Source organism: Mustela nivalis (assembly GCF_964662115.1).
Source record: "Mustela nivalis genome assembly, chromosome: 11".
NCBI classification, from domain to species: Eukaryota; Metazoa; Chordata; class Mammalia; order Carnivora; family Mustelidae; genus Mustela; species Mustela nivalis.
Genome location: NC_139030.1, coordinates 49,350,839 through 49,368,351, shown reverse-complemented (window position 1 = coordinate 49,368,351; position 17,513 = coordinate 49,350,839). Strand labels below are relative to the sequence as shown.

At 38.3% G+C, this 17,513-nt stretch overlaps 1 protein-coding gene across 1 annotated transcript; it reads left to right on the top strand.

Moving 5' to 3' along the window:
• Positions 1-244: 244 nt before the first annotated feature.
• On the top strand, positions 245-16,496 carry KLHL41 (kelch like family member 41). The gene is made up of 6 exons (XM_082689209.1): positions 245-1,511; positions 4,962-5,119; positions 5,243-5,350; positions 9,911-10,096; positions 11,954-12,100; positions 16,150-16,496. Exons 1-6 carry the CDS (start codon positions 402-404, stop codon positions 16,259-16,261), a joined length of 1,821 nt encoding a protein of 606 aa, XP_082545335.1. The 5' UTR covers positions 245-401; the 3' UTR covers positions 16,262-16,496.
• The last annotated feature ends 1,017 nt before the right edge of the window (positions 16,497-17,513 follow it).

Sequence of the window (17,513 nt, the reverse complement as noted above, 5' to 3'; positions counted from 1 at the left end):
CTAGACCATTTTTAGCGGACTGACTCATTTTTATGATTCAGTTTTCTGTCAGTTCAATAAACACTTTCTTTAAACATGTCTTTATTGGCCTATGTTCTAATGCTTTATGTAAAAGCTTCCCACTTCATTTAAATGGCTTGTTTCTTAGCTGTTTCCTTAGTGATTGAAAGTTCCAGTTGTTCCCTTCAATCTATAACAGCTGCAGGAACAACTCTTCTTTCCAAACTAGCTCTCCTGAATTCCCGTTGTTAGAGTTGGTATCTATATTTAGCTGGTGGGATTAAATTGCAAAGGCTTCAAGCTGGGCAAAGCACACCGATCTGCCTTTTTACAGCTAGACCTGTGTATTGCAAGGAGCTAAGGCCTTCAGTGTCCCCTTCCTTACCCAGGTTACTCACAAAATGGATTCTCAGCGGGAACTCACAGAGGAACTGCGGCTTTACCAATCCACCCTTCTTCAGGACGGTCTAAAAGATCTCCTGGAAGAAAAAAAATTCATCGATTGCACCCTAAAAGCAGGTGACAAAAGTCTTCCTTGCCACAGGTTGATTTTGTCAGCTTGTAGTCCTTACTTCCGTGAGTATTTTTTATCTGAAATTGATGAGGGGAAAAAAAAGGAAGTAGTGTTAGATAATGTGGATCCTGCTGTGCTGGATTTGATCATCAAGTACCTGTACTCTGCCAGTATCGACCTCAACGATGGAAACGTGCAGGATATTTTTGCCCTGGCCAGCCGCTTTCAGATCCCTTCGGTGTTCACTGTCTGTGTTTCTTATCTTCAGAAGAGACTTGCTCCTGGCAACTGTCTAGCAATCTTAAGGTTAGGACTTCTTCTCGACTGCCCAAGACTCGCCATCTCTGCCCGTGAATTTGTGTCTGATCGCTTTGTGCAGATTTGCAAGGAAGAGGACTTTATGCAGCTATCTCCACAGGAACTGATCTCAGTAATTTCAAATGACAGCCTAAATGTAGAAAAGGAAGAAGCAGTGTTTGAGGCAGTGATGAAATGGGTGCGAACGGACAAAGAAAACAGGGTTAAGAACCTTAGTGAAGTGTTTGATTGTATTCGTTTTCGCCTTATGACAGAAAAATATTTTAAAGATCATGTTGAGAAAGATGATATAATTAAAAGCAACCCAGAACTCCAGAAAAAAATCAAAGTTCTCAAAGATGCCTTCGCAGGCAAACTCCCCGAACCTAGCAAAAATGCAGAGAAGGCTGGGGCTGGTGAGGTGAATGGTGATGTTGGTGATGAAGACTTACTTCCTGGTTACCTGAATGACATTCCCAGGCATGGGATGTTTGTCAAAGACCTCATCCTCTTGATTAATGACACAGCTGCAGTGGCTTATGATCCCACAGAAAATGAGTGCTACCTTACTGCACTGGCTGAGCAGATTCCCAGAAATCATTCTAGCATTGTTACCCAACAAAATCAGGTGTATGTGGTAGGAGGACTATATGTGGATGAAGAAAATAAAGATCAGCCTCTACAGTCTTACTTCTTCCAGGTAAGAAGCGCTATTTTTATAAAAGTAGAGGCATAAAGGAAACTGTGATTCACCATTCCGTTAGCTGGTGTGTGAATTATTCAGGCTACTTATGTTCTATCCTGCTTGATGTCCTATTCCAGCCCCTTGCACTTTTGCTACTTCAAGAGCTGACAGAAATATTTAAATCAGTTAATTTAATGGCTTGTCAATATCTTAGAAATAGTTTGGTAAAAAATGAGGTCCTAATTAATATGTAAGTGATGACTCAAGATTTTCTTTATACTCTTACCCAAAGTGTCAAGTTTTTAGCTGATCATGACTATGCTCTCTCAAAACCCAGTGTTTTAGTAAGACTTAAATTTATTCTTGTATCTCTTCTGAAAAATAGGTTAGGTTATGACTTAGGGAACCTAAGATTTAGTACTTTACACATTACAAAAATGATAATTGATCAGATTTTCAGCCTTTTTCCAGGTTTTCTTAAAGTGATCTGAATAGTTCTTAAAGGTAGCATTTTATCTGTTATTTATGTTTACTGACAAAAATATAATTTTGTTGTAAATGAAGAGAACTTACATACTTAATTTACACACTTTGGGTTACTTTTGGGGAAAAAGTATCTACACCAGTGTGACTAACTTGAATTCATTAATTATATTTAGAAATTTTTTTTATGATAATTTTTTTTAAGTAGGTACTCCATACTAGGTATGGAGCCGTTAACTGGGCTTGAACTCACAACTCTGAGATCAAGACCTGAGCTGAGATCAAGACTCAGATGCTTAACAGACTGAAACACCCAGGCGCTCCATTAATTTTTATTTATGACAAGTGACCACATGTATTTGGATCAGAGTTGTACTTAGACATTATTGCAAGTTAATCTGTTTTGTGAAACCCCAGAAGTATCCAGGAAAACAAATCCTCCAAACTAATAAATTCTTTGAGGTTTATTTGAAGGGAGTTTATTTCATATTATCAACATGATATCTTTTTATCAGTTTATGAAGGGATCAGTGGCTTAACCTTTATCTTGAATAATGCCAATACCAGTACTTTGTAGCTTACAGCTAGCTCAGAAGTGTCTGTTTAGGTCATAGCTACCCAGAGCCTGAGGTTTATGGGCACTTGAGTTGGAAAGGCCAAAGATAAGTGTAGAATGTCATAGTCACTGTGTGCTCTCAGAGTGTGTGACATGCTATGCATTCACAAAATACTACTTTTAACCAGCTTTTTCTAATCTTGAAAAATCTAATAATACACATTGCTCACATTAATCACAATTCTTAATATTCAAAGTTCTGTCAAAAAGTATTAACTACAAAATATAAAAATACAATTGAAGCCATAATCATAAGTATTTGAGTGCATGCCAGAAAATTTCCTAAGCCCTAATTTCAAATTCACTGAAATTTCAGAAAAGCTAAATTCTATTTAAAAGTTAATAATTATATCTAGGAAGTAAAAATGCCATCAAAACACAGATGGGCAAATACAAAAAAATACAGATGAACAGATACCTAGAAATCATAGATCCAAGAAATACTTATAGTCTTATCTTCATTCTCTTCCATCTTGTTACTCTTCTTACTTTTATTGGCAAAGCTTCTCATTTCTGTTTCAAGAAACCTGTTTGATGTTCTTTATAGTTATTAAAAGTCACACAAAGTTGAAAAGATCGGCTTCTTGTCATTGCACATGCCTTGCTCCTTTTAAAAGGCACAATAGTGCAACAAGGTACCAGGATAAAACACCCAACTATAAAAAGGGTTATTTATGACTCACAAGAAAAAGCACGTATGAGAATATCAGGTTTTATATTGTATTTTTCTGCTTGGTCACATCTGTTTAAAATGTCTTAAGTTAGGAGTAGTATGATCTTCGATTGTATGTTATAAATAGATGATGAGAATTCTTTACCTGGGTAAGAGAGGGGATTTTTTTCCTTAGAATTAATAGATTCACCAAATCTTTGAATAGCACCCCATCTTAAAGTGCTCTAGGTTCAAACCTTGATCGGAAACTAGAGCCAGAAAAGTTAAATAGCTTGACAGCTCATCTATGAAAGTGCCTGGTAGGCAGTCTCCTATTACATTTGCTGTAGTAAGTGCCCTAACTGGGGGTCGTGTGGGGCTGTTGGCGGTACTGTCCAGCATGGGCAGTACGCCCTCCAGTCTGGGATTACAGCAGCTACTGTTCCCATTTAGAAAACAGTGGATTTATATAGCTTCTATTTGAATATCACTTAAAAGCTCTGTGAGCATTTAGTATAAAACCTGTCACAGAGCCAAACTTCATAAATGTTCATTATTTCTACTGGAGCACACACCACCTTCTTGATCAAAGGATTTGTTTTCAGAAGGAAAACATTAGAGCTCACTGTCTAGATATTTAAATTCGTGACTGCAGAGCTAACAATATATATGTGAAGAATAGACTGATCATCATATCTAGTCTTAATTAGTGCTTTACTTTAACCAGAGTTATGAGGCAAGATATATACAGACTTCTACAGAGATCCCTCCCTGGCCTGCAGCCTTTAATATCTGCACCTGCTCTTGGTATCCAGTTATTCTGGGGTTTATTCCTTTTTCTTCTGCTACACAGAAGTAGCACGACAGAGAACAATCTGTAACTGCATTCCCTCGTGAAGATGTGTTCTCATGCCTTGGTGTCCTTAAATGCAAACTGGAAAATCTTATAAATGACCAATAGTAAGTGCTGAAACCAATGCCAGCCATACCAGAATGACCCATGAGAGCATGGGCACTTCGAGAGCTGGCTTAGGCTTGCAGAAGTTGCAGTCGCAAAAACAGGCAAGTTGCTTCTATTACTAATAGATTTTTTTTTTAAATAGAGACAAGGGTATTTCAAATGACTTCCAATGAAAGGGTTGGACGTTATAGATGTTAATACCTGCCTATGTCAGAAGTAATAGAGTGAAACAAAGAGAACCTAAACAATTCTGAAGACTAGAAAAAAGACGTTGCCTAACATCCCAGTTGTCTGTGGACTGAGCGACAGGTCCAGCTGTCCTGGGTGCCGGCTTGGGGAGTGTGTTAAATATAGCATTCTGGGGTCACTCACATACTGTGGCCCTCCTTACAGTGACAACCTCTCTTTCCTCAATGCCCTGAAAGTATTATGATGTCTTTTTTGAACCTGAAGAAGGCAACATGGGAAGAAACTTTGACAAGAAACCTCACAGTTCTAACTGATCACTAGTGACTCTATTCTCTCCCTCCTTTCTGCAGATTTTGGCATTTTAAGTAAGCCAAGTAGGTGTTCTCATTTTTCATGGTATTCCAGTGGTAAAATATGATACTTTTGGATTGCAGTTTTATTTTACCTGCAACATCTTTCATTATGTCAATGCATTCAACACAACATGTTAAATATAGCATATTGCTTGGTGCAACTAACTTTTTTCTAACAAGTTCCAAAATTCCTCATATGTTTTTCTTTCAGCTTGATAACATAACATCTGAGTGGGTTGGACTTCCACCTCTGCCTTCAGCCAGGTGTCTCTTTGGTCTGGGAGAGGTAGATGACAAAATCTATGTAGTGGCAGGCAAGGACCTTCAAACAGAGGCTTCGCTGGATTCAGTATTATGCTATGATCCCGTGTAAGTTGACATGACGTTTTTGTTTCCTAAGCATTTGGGTATATGAGTACCTATTACATATTCGTAACCTTACACCCTGGTGTTAACTGAAAGCACAGAAGTTCTACCATCTTTTCATTGCAGGGCTGCAAAGTGGAATGAAGTTAAAAAACTGCCTATCAAAGTCTATGGCCACAGTGTAATTTCACATAAGGGGATGATATATTGTCTAGGAGGAAAGACAGATGACAAGTAAGTACCCTAAAATCTCCTTATGGTTTACATCCAAATGATTTTTTTTTTAAACCTTTGGGTTTTTTTTTTTTTAAGATTTTATTTATTTATTTGACAGACAGAGATCACAAGCAGACAGAGAGGCAGGCAGAGAGAGAGGGGAGAAAGCAGGCTCCCCACTGAGCAGAGAGCCCGACGCGGTACTCGATCCCAGGACCCTGGGATCATGACCTGAGCAGAAGGCAGCGGCTTAACACACTGAGCCACCCAGGCGCCCCACCTTTGGGTTTTTTAAAAGTAAGCTCTAGCCCCAGGGTGGAGCTTGGACTCACAACCCTGAGATCAAGAGTTGCATGTTCTGTTGACTGAACCAGCCAGGCACTCCTCCAAATGATTTTTATTGCAAGAGTTCTTTCCTCCTTTCATTTGAACCTATGTACTGAAATGGAACTTGGTTCTCATCCATAATATTTTAGAAGTTAAAGTTTCAAAATAAAATTTTGAAAAGCTATTAGAGGATATTATAAATGATTTCTAAGGGAAACTGAAGGGCAATTTAAATAAAATTGAAAAATTGCTAACCTAGGGCACCTGGGTGGCTCAGTTGGAGAAGCGTCTGACTCTTGATTTCGGCTCAGGTCATGATTTCAGGGTTGTGAGAGGGACCTCTGCATTGGGCTCCATGCTCAGCATAGACTCTACTTGAAATTCTCTCCTCCTCCTCCTACCTCTCCCCCTCTCTCTTTCTCTAAAATAAATAAAAGCTTTTTTTTTTTTTTTTTTAAGTTGCTTAAGTAAACTTGTAGATTCCAGCATATTGCTAGGAACTAGCATGATATTGCCATCATAAGCATTCTTACAGTGAGAAAGCAGCATTTAGGAGCATAATCAAGTCTTTAATTGGGCTAATTTTTTTAAAAGATTTTATTTATTTATTTGACAGAGATCACAAGTAGGCAGAGAAGCAAGCAGAGAGAGAGGAGGAAGCAGGCTCCCCACTGAGCAGAGAGCCCGATGTGGGGCTTGATCCCAGGATCCTGAAGGCAGAGGTTAAAGCCTCTGAGCCACCCAGGTGCCCCAGGGCTAATTTTTAATTATATCTCACTACATTAAAACCAATAGGCTTTGGGGGCACCTGGAAGGCACAGTAGATTAACCTTTGGACTCTTGGTTTCGACTTAGGTTGTGATCTCAGGTCCTGAGATCAAGTCCCTAGTGGGGTACCCCTAGTTGGGCTCCCCAAGTTAGGCTCCCCATTAGATGCAGTCTGCTTGAGATTGTCTCTCCCTCTCCTTCTGCCCCTCCCACTTGTGCTTTTGCACTCTCCCTCCCTCTCTAAAATAAACTGATAAATCGTTAAAAAAAAAAAAAACAGTGGGCTTTCTTATTCTTTTGACCATAAATAAATAAAAATTAAGTCTACCTCTGTAATGTAATACTTAAAATATAACTGCTAAAGGGATAGTGCATAAAAATACTACAGATTTATACTTTCTATTCATAAAAGAGAATTTAGATAGATGAGTTTGAAACTGAAAAGCATGGGGACTGAAAAGAGTGCAGTTGTTTCCTAAGCAATGTTTCACTGACTTACTCCTGGACAGAGAGGATATTAAAAACATTTAACAATGGGTTACAAAAAGGCACTGATCAAACAGAACTATTGCACCTGGTTCACCCACTAGTGTCCAGTGTCTTGTGAGGAAAACAGGATGAAAATCATAGAACTTGATTTCTAGGCACTTCTCAAGGGATAGTTCATTAGGAAAAAGATTTTGTAACTCAAGGGGAGAAGTGAGTTCAGAGTGCTCTAGAAATCAGTTAATTAAATGAGTAGTCCATCTGGTAAAATGAAGATTTTCAGTTTAAATAGTAAGAATTAATTTCTTGGCCCTGAAAACTCTGCCTAATTTGGCTTTTGCCCAGGTTGCTTAATAAATAAAGATGTCAATCCTGGAAAGGGAACCAGAATTAAGAATTAAATGGACAAAGCAGGAAAGGAGAGTAAAATATGGAAATATGGAAATGTGCTAGGAATAAAGAACTCTATGTTCATAGTGAATAATTAATGGTCATTATTAAATTAAAATGACATATAACAGAAGAAATATGATTTTTTAAAAATATTTTATTTATTTGACAGAGAGACAGCAAGAGTGGGAACACAAGCAGGGGGAGTGGGAGAGGAAAAAGCTGGCTCCCCGCTGAACAGGGAGCCCAATGTCAGGGTCATCCTGAGACCCCCAAATCCTGACCTGAGCCAAAGGCAGTCAGTTAAAACTGAGCCCCCCAGGCACCCCCCAAAAATGTGATTTTAAAAAGCAGTGGGGGCCTGGGGGGCCTGGGGGGCTCAGTGGGTTAAAGCCTCTGCCTTCGGCCCAGGTCATGATCCCAGGGTTCTAGGATCGAGCCCCACATCAGGCTCTCTGCTCCGTGGGGAGCCTGCTTCCTCCTCTCTCTCTCTCTGCCTGCCTGCCTACTTGTGATCTGTGTCTGTCAAATAAATAAATAAAATCTTAAAAAAAAAAAAAAAGCAGTGGAAACCTGGGGAAAAAAAAGAAAAAGAAAAAGAAAAAAAACAGAAACAGACTCATGGATATAGGAAACAAACTGGTGGTTACCAGAGTGGGGTAGGGTTGAGGATGGGTGGATAATATTGTAATAACTTTGTATGGTAACTAGACTCACCATGGGGGATCATTTCATAATGTATAAAAATATCAAATCACTATGATACACACCTGAAATGAATATGATATGGTATGTCAATTATATCTCAATTTAAAAAATAAAAGACTAATTGTTTTAAAAAGGGCTTTTATACAGTCTATCCTGTTCAAAGATAACATATACTGAAATTTTTATATTTTCCTTAATCTAAGCTATTCCCATCAAATAAATATTTATAGGAAAGCCATGTTACAAACTTACTCAGTGAAAAATCTTATTTTGGGTATTTTTCCTGACTAAATGGCATGGAAAATGTGTATTAAGCAGTGTCCTGACTTTGGAAATGTAGTGACCCTGCCAAATGATTTGAATTGTTTCCTTCAAGTGGTGTTAGTAACTAGGAAATTGATATGTCAGTGAAAGCATACAGGTCTTGTCAGTAAGAATATATTAATCTTGAGAATATGATTAACCAAGACAACATTGCTTGACAAATGCCAAAGTCAAGAACTTTGAAATGAGTCATTATCTAAAAGTAAGCACTGAATCGCACTAGTTAAACCACTAGATTTGAAGAACATGATTTTGTAATCATGCCCTTGTCAAGAAGTTTTAAAGTAATACTTATAGTCAAATACTAGCAGAAGCTCTTCTACTCTGAATACATGGTTTTTCATAAGACTAAAGAAAAAAAGTTGTCCTCACAAAAAGTTGGGGATTTTGTTTGTTTGCTTTTTGACTTTACCAAATACATTCAGGGGTGCCTGGCTGGCTTAGTTGGTAGAGCATGTGATTCTTGATCTTGGGGTTGTGAGTTCAAGCTACACTGGGCATAAAGCTTACTTTAAAAAGGTGAAAACAGGGGTGCCCTGGTGGCTCAGTCCTTCAGCGTCCGCCTTCCACTCAAGTCATGATCCCAGGGTCCTGGGATGAAGCCCCGCATCAGGCTCCCTGCTTAGTGGGAAGCCTGCTTCTCCCTCTCCCACTCTGCCTGCTTGTATTCCCTCTCCTGCTGTGTCTCTCTCTGCCAAATAAATAAAATCTTTAAAACAATATACATAAAATATATATATATTTTTAAAAAGTAAAAACAGGGATGCCTGGGTGGTTCAGATGGTTAAGCATCTGCCTTTGGCTCAGGTCATGTTCTCCAGGTCCTGGGATCGAGCCCTGAGTTAGGCTCCCGGCTCAGCGAAAAGTCTGCCTCTCCCTCTCCTTCTTCTCCTACCCCTGCCCCCAAACTCCACATTTGCGCACGTGTACACACACACACACACACACTCTCTCTCTCTCTCTCTCTCTCAAATGAATAAATAAAAAAATTTTAAAGCAAAAACAAAACTAACTCAGATAAGTACAGGTTTTCTTGGTAGCATTTAGCGTATAAAACTGTTCTCATTACTCATCTACTCCCATGACTGGTTGCCTATAGTCCCAGATTTCTTAAAAATGCATTGGTGTATTACTGATATCCTAAAATGAAATAAGCCATCATATTAAATTTAAAATAGGTACTTCCATACCTAATTTTTTGAAATTAACTGATCCATTCCTAGGAGATTCAAATAATAAGATCAACTTAACATTTTTATTACTTAGCACAATAAAAGATTTATGAATTTTTTTTTTAGCTCTATTCCTGTCTTCCCATTGAATTTAGCAACAGAAAAGATTAAAATCTACTTTGTCCGGGCAGTTGCCAAAAGGAAAGTTACCCTACCTTCCCGTAGTATAATTAAGTTCCCCACATTTGGAATTGTTATATATTCAGATTAAGAATACTTTGAGTTTTTCTAATTCTGTTTTATGTATTTCAGATGGGAAGCAAAGCTAAATGATTAGTGAAATTGCTTCCTTCAGAAAAGGAAGTTTCTAAAAGGACCATTTTGTTGTCTTTTATGTTTACAGAAAGTGTACAAACAGGGTGTTTATCTACAATCCCAAAAAAGGAGACTGGAAGGATCTGGCTCCAATGAAAATCCCTCGTTCCATGTTCGGAGTGGCAGTGCATAAAGGCAAAATTGTGATTGCGGGAGGTGTCACTGAAGATGGTCTTTCAGCTTCAGTGGAAGCTTTTGACCTCACAACCAATAAGTGAGTTGCTATATCTTACTACAGCATATTAATCACTCTACTTTCCAACTTTGGATGAAAATTAAACTTTCTAATTAGGGCATGGGGAGAGGAAGGCAGGAGGCAAGGATTAAAAGGAAACATCTGGATCTGGGTTTCTTCTGCTGTTACTGGGTGTGAAATGCCTAACATTCTGATGCATTAAGTGGTTTGCAACTTGGGATACATAAACCTCAAGTTAATGCCAGAATGTTCCATTTATCCTTTTTATTAACTTTGTGAGTTTAGTCATGAAAAGGTAATGCTAATGAATGAGATGCATTTGGATGGATATACATATCTCCATATGGTTATTTGATTTGAAATATGTAGTTTGTTTAAGGACGGAAAGACCGCCACTTAGCTTGTGATGTTTGTAAAGTATGAATGCTTCAGAAATTTTTTTACACTCTTTATAATTTTCTTAAAATGTTCATATATAAGCTTTTACTGGCTTAAAGTTAATGTGAAAAGATATTTGACAGATATTCTTTGTGTAAAATTAGTCTTTTTCAAATTTTTGAGCTCACTCATCTGGATAAGTATACAGTTTTTATACCCCTAGTTTAGCAATGAAGAAAAAATTAGAGTACTGTCATTACTTTTTTAAGGAACCATGTAATGTGTGATTACCAAATAGACTTTAGTATCTGAAAATCACCAAGGAATTTTTATGGGAGAGGATTTAAATTATCGTGAAAAATCATCTTTTTTGAAAACTGTGTATTATGAGTAAACACTCATAAGAAGTTAAAAAGCAACTCACAGAATTGTAAATATTCTATGCTCTTAGTTTTTTTCATATGTGTGTATGGATGTTTATATTTAAATTTGTATGCTTTTTGAAAAATAACAAAATTACACTAAAATGTTCCTTATGATTACTCTGGAGGCTATGATTATGGGTGATAGTTGTTTTCTTCTATACCTTTCTGTATTTCCAGCTTTTCTCCAATGTACATATCCTACTTTTATAGTTAGAAAAACAGATAATATATTTCGAGTAAAGGTCCACTTTTAATGCCAGAGTAATCAAATAGAGAATTTCAAAATGATTAACTCATTTTAGATTCTTGATCCTGCCAACTAATTTGATTGATTTTATAGTTATGTGTCTTATTTCATATGGCTGTTAACATTAAAAAGTTCCCTTAAATCCTTTATTTAAGGGGCGCCTGGGTGGCTCAGCGGGTTAAGCCGCTGCCTTCAGCTCGGGTCATGATCTCAGGGTCCTGGGATCGAGCCCCACATCGGGCTCTCTGCTCAGCAGGGAGCCTGCTTCCTCCTCTCTCTCTCTCTGCCTGCCTCTCTGCCTACTTGTGATCTCTCTGTGTCAAATAAATAAATAAAATCTTAAAAAAAAAATCCTTTATTTAAAAAGATGTAGGATAAGTCATCAAAAAGATATCCTAGTTTCTAAACTAGGATAATATAAAGTTAGTCACATGCCTTTATCACAAAGGATTTGAAGATTTCTTGAGAAATGATGGAAATCAGAGTTTCTAAAAATGTGTATTAGCATTCAAATGAATTCCAACATCGTAGGGCCTAGGAGGCCTAGAACTGCCACAAAACACCCACTGTTTATATCACCATTGCTGAACATGTGAACTGATGAAGGAAATATTCTGGGATTGACATATTGAGAGCTTTATAGTTAATCTGGTTACATCTTTCAAATAAAGGAATATGTCGATATTTTTCAGTAACAAACTTAACCTTCTAGTATAGATGCCTTTGCTAGTTGAATTTTTAAATTAAATTTTTATATAATTGTTCAGTAAACACATGTGACATTTCCTTGGGTTTTACATTGACTCTATTTTAAAAAATTCCTAGGTGGGAAGTAATGACTGAATTTCCCCAAGAAAGAAGCTCCATCAGTTTGGTCGGCCTGGCTGGATCCCTATATGCCATCGGTGGTTTTGCCATGATTCAACTGGAGTCCAAAGAGTTTGCCCCCACTGAAGTCAATGACATATGGAAGTAAGTTTTTTTGACTCCCAGTTTTCAGGACCAAATAGCAAATCAAATAACTGATAACAGATAAGACAAACAATTTTGCAGTAAAGAGTAGGCCAGACTTTCCTAACATGGATGCTTCTTCTTGGTAGTAGACTAAACACTTTTCAAACCTAACTGGACTTCTGCACGTGCCACTTACTTGAGCATCAAGTACTGCTTCTCATTGTGCCTGGGGAAGGAGTCTTCTGGGCCCGTGAACGGGAAAATGAGAGTTGGACTGGTGATCCCGTGAGCTCCATTCTGGCTGTAAAAGTGTACTGCTCTTGTACAGTAGCAGAGCAAAGGCTACTTCCAACCCTTTCTACCAATGAGTACTTGATATCTTCAGAAAACAGAGTTCTGAAGAAACACATAACTTCTTGAGTTTCCGTGAATTCATTAATTCTATTTTGAATCTAATGTAAGTGGTTTTCCAGTTTTTGAGGATTCAGTTACAGAAGCTATTTAAAAAGAAGAAGTGAAAAGTAGCGATCCATTTTACCGGTCAGATAGGAGCTGGTCAGATGTCCCAAATATGACACTGGCAGTTGTTACTCATTTGAGTATTTTAAGTTAGACTTAAAATGAAGGTAGTGTTTATACAGCATGTGTGGGGTGGAGAATTCTACCATAGTTTCTGATGCTGTGAACACCCCCTGGAGAATAGGGTGTACACAAGAAGTCTTGGGAGATGGGTAGATTGTGTCATGCATAGAGAGTCACGTAGTTGGGCAGGGCATACACTATGCAGATATCTGGTTACCATTAGGCACCTCATGGGTCTGCCAAATGATGCTTGCTGCCTTCAGCCCAGGAACTGTGCTTGCTGAGAAAAATTCATAGTAGGTAGATCTCAGTTTCCCGCGGTGAGCATTACTGAATTCATCCCGTACACTTACCCAAAAATTGCCAAACTCATGCTTTCCCTCTCAGCTTAAAGGCCAGCCCCCACTCTCAAGGATGGAGGCCCTTCCCTGGTCTGTTACCAGATTGTTCAGAACCTTGGACACACTCAAGGGATGGCCTATGGACTAGCAGTGGTGGCATCTCCTGAGAGTCTCCTGGAAATGCAGAATCCCAGGCCCCACCCCAAACTCACTCAATCAGAATCTTCATTTTAACAAGGTTCCCAGGTGATTTGCATGCACATTTAAATTTGTAGGGACAGCTCTGGAAGAGGGATCAGTGAAGGCATACCACCAAGGCTGAGAATAGAAAGTGTATGTTATTGGTTCTATACCTGACCCAGCACATGCCTCATTCCCTGGGGAATGGGAAGGCTGAAAGGCCCATGGCTTAACCAAGCAATTATTTTGTGCATCAAACATCATTTCCTTGTGTTGTTGTGATAGTAACTAGCTGTGGAGAGGGCAAGAAAGAAAATGGCTATAAAGGCTATAAACTATTCCTCATCTCCCCCGCAAAAAGAAGGAGGAAGAAAGAAAAGTGGAAATTTCCAGGGAAGGAAGAGGCTAGACTGGAAGAGGAAAAGACTGGAAGCAGTAGGGAAAAAAAAGAATGAAATAATGGGAGGGCTGAGAAGGCCAGGGTTTTTGGAAAACAGGGATGAATACCAACAGTGAGATGGGCAGTGATTCTTAACACTCGCCACACATTTAAATCACCTCAGATGTTTTTTAAAATATACCAGTGCTTGGACTTCCGTGCAGGCCATTTATATCAGGATTTCTGCCGTCAGGTCCTAAAACCTTCTCAGGTGATTCTACCAGACAGCCAGGGTTGAGAAACAGTGATGCTGGGAAATGGTGCCATCAGTCAGCTGAATCCCATCTGAGCCGCTCTGCTCCTTACCGGTGACCAAAAGCCAAGTTGCTTCAGTGGGAGGATGCTGTAGGCAGGAAAGGGGAGCATCTCCACTAAAAGTAGCCCTTACCCTGCTGAGGGGGGCTTGAAAGAGGGACCCTCTCTGATGATGGTGTATTTTGCGATTAGGATGGTGGTTCCCAAGGCTCACCTAGGGAGCTTCAGGAAGTATTGACACCTCTGTCCTACCACCACTGACTAGGATTTAATCAGTCCAGGGTATTGTCTGGGCTTTGAAACTTTCAAAAGACCTCTGGTCTTTTGATTCTCATGTGCAGACAAGTTTGGGAACCACCCAACTGGGGAAAGGCAAGAATACATTCATCACTGTCTGCTTAGCTGTAAAACTTTAAATTTAGGTACTGGGGTTTCCACTCGGGTGATAAAATCTAGAGCAATAATTCTCAAATCTTGCTGCATATTAGAATCCCTTAGAGAACTTTAAAAAAATGCTCATGCCCAGGCCATACTCCATACCAGTTAAGTCAATCTCTGGGGGTGAGAGCCAGGCATCAATATTTTTAATGTCTCTAGGTGGGCTCTAAATGTGCAAGTCATGTTTGAGAACCAGTGATCTGTTGTGGTTCCCAAGGCAGCATCAGCACCACCTGGGTACTTGATAAATATGTAAATTCTCAGGCCTTACCTCAGATCTACAGAAACTTTGGGGATGGAGTCCAGCAAACTGTGCTCTAGCAAGCCCTCCAGGTGACTCACATGTGTGCTAACACTGACAGCAACTCACCTGCAGAAAGGTGGCTGCCCACTTGTCCTCGACTTCCTAGTGAATCTACCCACACATGCAGATGAAATTCAGAGATGAAAACTATCGGTAATACCGGTATACCACATTCTAAACCTACACACCGTCTTAGTGTGATGTGTAAAAAAAATTGTTTTCCATTCTTAATTTTTTTATTGAAATCTTTCCATTATTTAGGATTGACCAAGCTGAAAGTAAAAATATAACTGCCAAGAAGCAAATGCTTCTAAGACTCATTTACCCTCCTACTGCTTATATGTGCTCGCTTTCTCATTTAAAACTATTCCTTATCTTTTAGTGTGTTGCCCTAAATTTTGCAGAGATAATTAAGGTTCTTCCCTTTATTAGTTGTAAAATATTTTTGTCTACTTAGCATAAAAAATCACTTGGTGCACAGTACAAATGTTAAGATTAAATTTAGACCACTGATGATATTAAGTCAGATACCACACAGCTTACATAGGCATTAGCAATCTTAAAAATTATTACTTTAAATCTTATTCATCATTATAGGATGATTTAGGGGTATTTCTTATGTGTCAACTACTGATAGCTTCTGGAGAAGGGGAGGACACTAAGAGGAGTAAGATGTTATTTGCCCTCAAGTACCCTTGAGCTTGTTGAGAACATAAATATAGGGAAAAAGATTAAAAGAATTATAACTGCTATCATAGATACTATATAAAGGACAATGTGAGAAATGAAGGGAAACTACAAACTCTGCTTGAGGAAGGCAAGAAAGGCTTCAGAAAGAAGGCAGCATTTCAGAATTGCTCATGCAGAAAAAGCATTCCAGGCACGAGGGAGAGTAGAGGCACACATATTTCAAAGCAATTCGAGTTGCCTGTATCTTTATAACCATGAATCTTCCCCCCAGGGAACAACCTAGTGTTAGTTCTTACCTAACATCAAGTGCAAAATCTAAGAGGAGTACTCGCACAAGACATTAATGGGGAAGGGAAATAGGTTCTTCTGGAGTGATCACTAGGGTCAGATGCCATGCTGGGCACAAGTATATTGGAAAAACTGAAATTATAATCAAGGTATCTAGCCACCCCTGTTCTTCCCAGTTCTTACTCTTAAGGTAGAGTCAACTGACCTTGACTCATAGAGACTGGCCATCATTATTGGCCCAAAGGTGAACAACTGATTGCTTTAACTGTTGATTACTCTTAGTCTCTTAACAGTCTTTGATTCCCAGAAAAGGCTTAACTGCCTAAGCATCCTGATTAAATACCATGGCAGTGGTTCAGGAGTTCAGACACTCGCTCATTCAGGGAAAGCATATTTGGGGAGGAATGTATTCCACCAGTCAGGTGCATCCTCCTCTAGACAAAAGCCAGTAGGATTTTCTTAAAAACCCATATTTGTATACTGAATACTAGGAAACCTATAGAGCTATTTAAAAACTTCTTATTCATCACTTTTCTTTTTTCTCCATCAGGTATGAAGATGATAAAAAAGAATGGGCCGGGATGTTGAAGGAAATACGTTATGCTTCAGGAGCTAGTTGCCTAGCAACACGTTTAAACCTCTTCAAACTGTCTAAACTATAAACGGGGAGGTGGAAAAAAAAACAATGGAATGGGATGTGTTTTGTTTGGAAATAGGGCTTTAATTTATTCTGTTTTTCAAAAGCCTATGCAGAGATTCATGTAGAAATTATTCACTAAATTACTGTCCATGAGGTTAGCAGTAAGCATCATAACCTCAAGTCATTGAATTCCTAGGTGTAATGATCATTGTTTAAAACCATTTTCTAGTAAGAAATTAAATATTAAGTTGAATGGATTATTTCTTTTGTTACTCTGTCTCAATCAGCTGTAAAGATTTCTAAATTTGTTTACGAATTCTTTCACTTGCATTGTTACGGTAACTTTACACTCATTTTCTATTATATATTAAATTGGAATGAAATAGGTACACCTACAATTTTTTAATGTTTAAAGTATCAAATATCACTTTCCCTTGTGCTTCAAGATATGACAAGAATCCTATGCATTATGTTAAAGATTACATAGCATAAGAAAACTTTGGAAATACCTTTTAAGAAGTGTAATAAATGGGTCTCATTTGAAGGGAAAAAATCTCTTAAGTAGTCAAATTCAAGTGGTCTTCCTTTTTTTCTCCATTCCTTTTGTGATACTAGTATATTGTTATTTAAATCATATTAAATTTTTTAAAAAATTAAATACCAGTAAACCACAGTCTTCAAGCTCCTAACTACAGTATCTATGGTAGAAGGGTTAAGGATTGTTCTCAGGAAATGAATTGACTCTAAATTGCCAGGCATTAGTTGGAGCCAGTGAGTGTACTGGAGGAGGGTAGGTATTTGTTAGTTTAAGCTTTATCTATATTTTCCATGGAAGAGCTACCTATTCATAAATTTCTGATAGAAAGGTGACTGTATTATTGCATTTTCTGGGATGTGAAACACCATATTTAATATGTTGTTCTTAATGTACACACTAAGTTGACATCTCAGTCTGTCCACAACCACCGATGCATCCACAGATACGTTTGCCTTCTATCCTTACACATCTTATTTTCTGAATAACCTGACTTGGAGCTAATTTGGAATGTTCCACTATTACTTGTCAAGCAATTTCATGAAGAAAAGGTGAGTCTTCATACAGGATTATTGTCTCTACCATAAATATGGGAACTTCCAACAAAACCCAGCTTTAACTTTGGATCTCTGATGTAGAATCCTGAGTACTTTTCTGTATTAACAAATACTGCCCTAGACTATACCACCATTATACAATCCACAAATCCTGAGGATGGGAAACTCCACAGGTTTTTCAG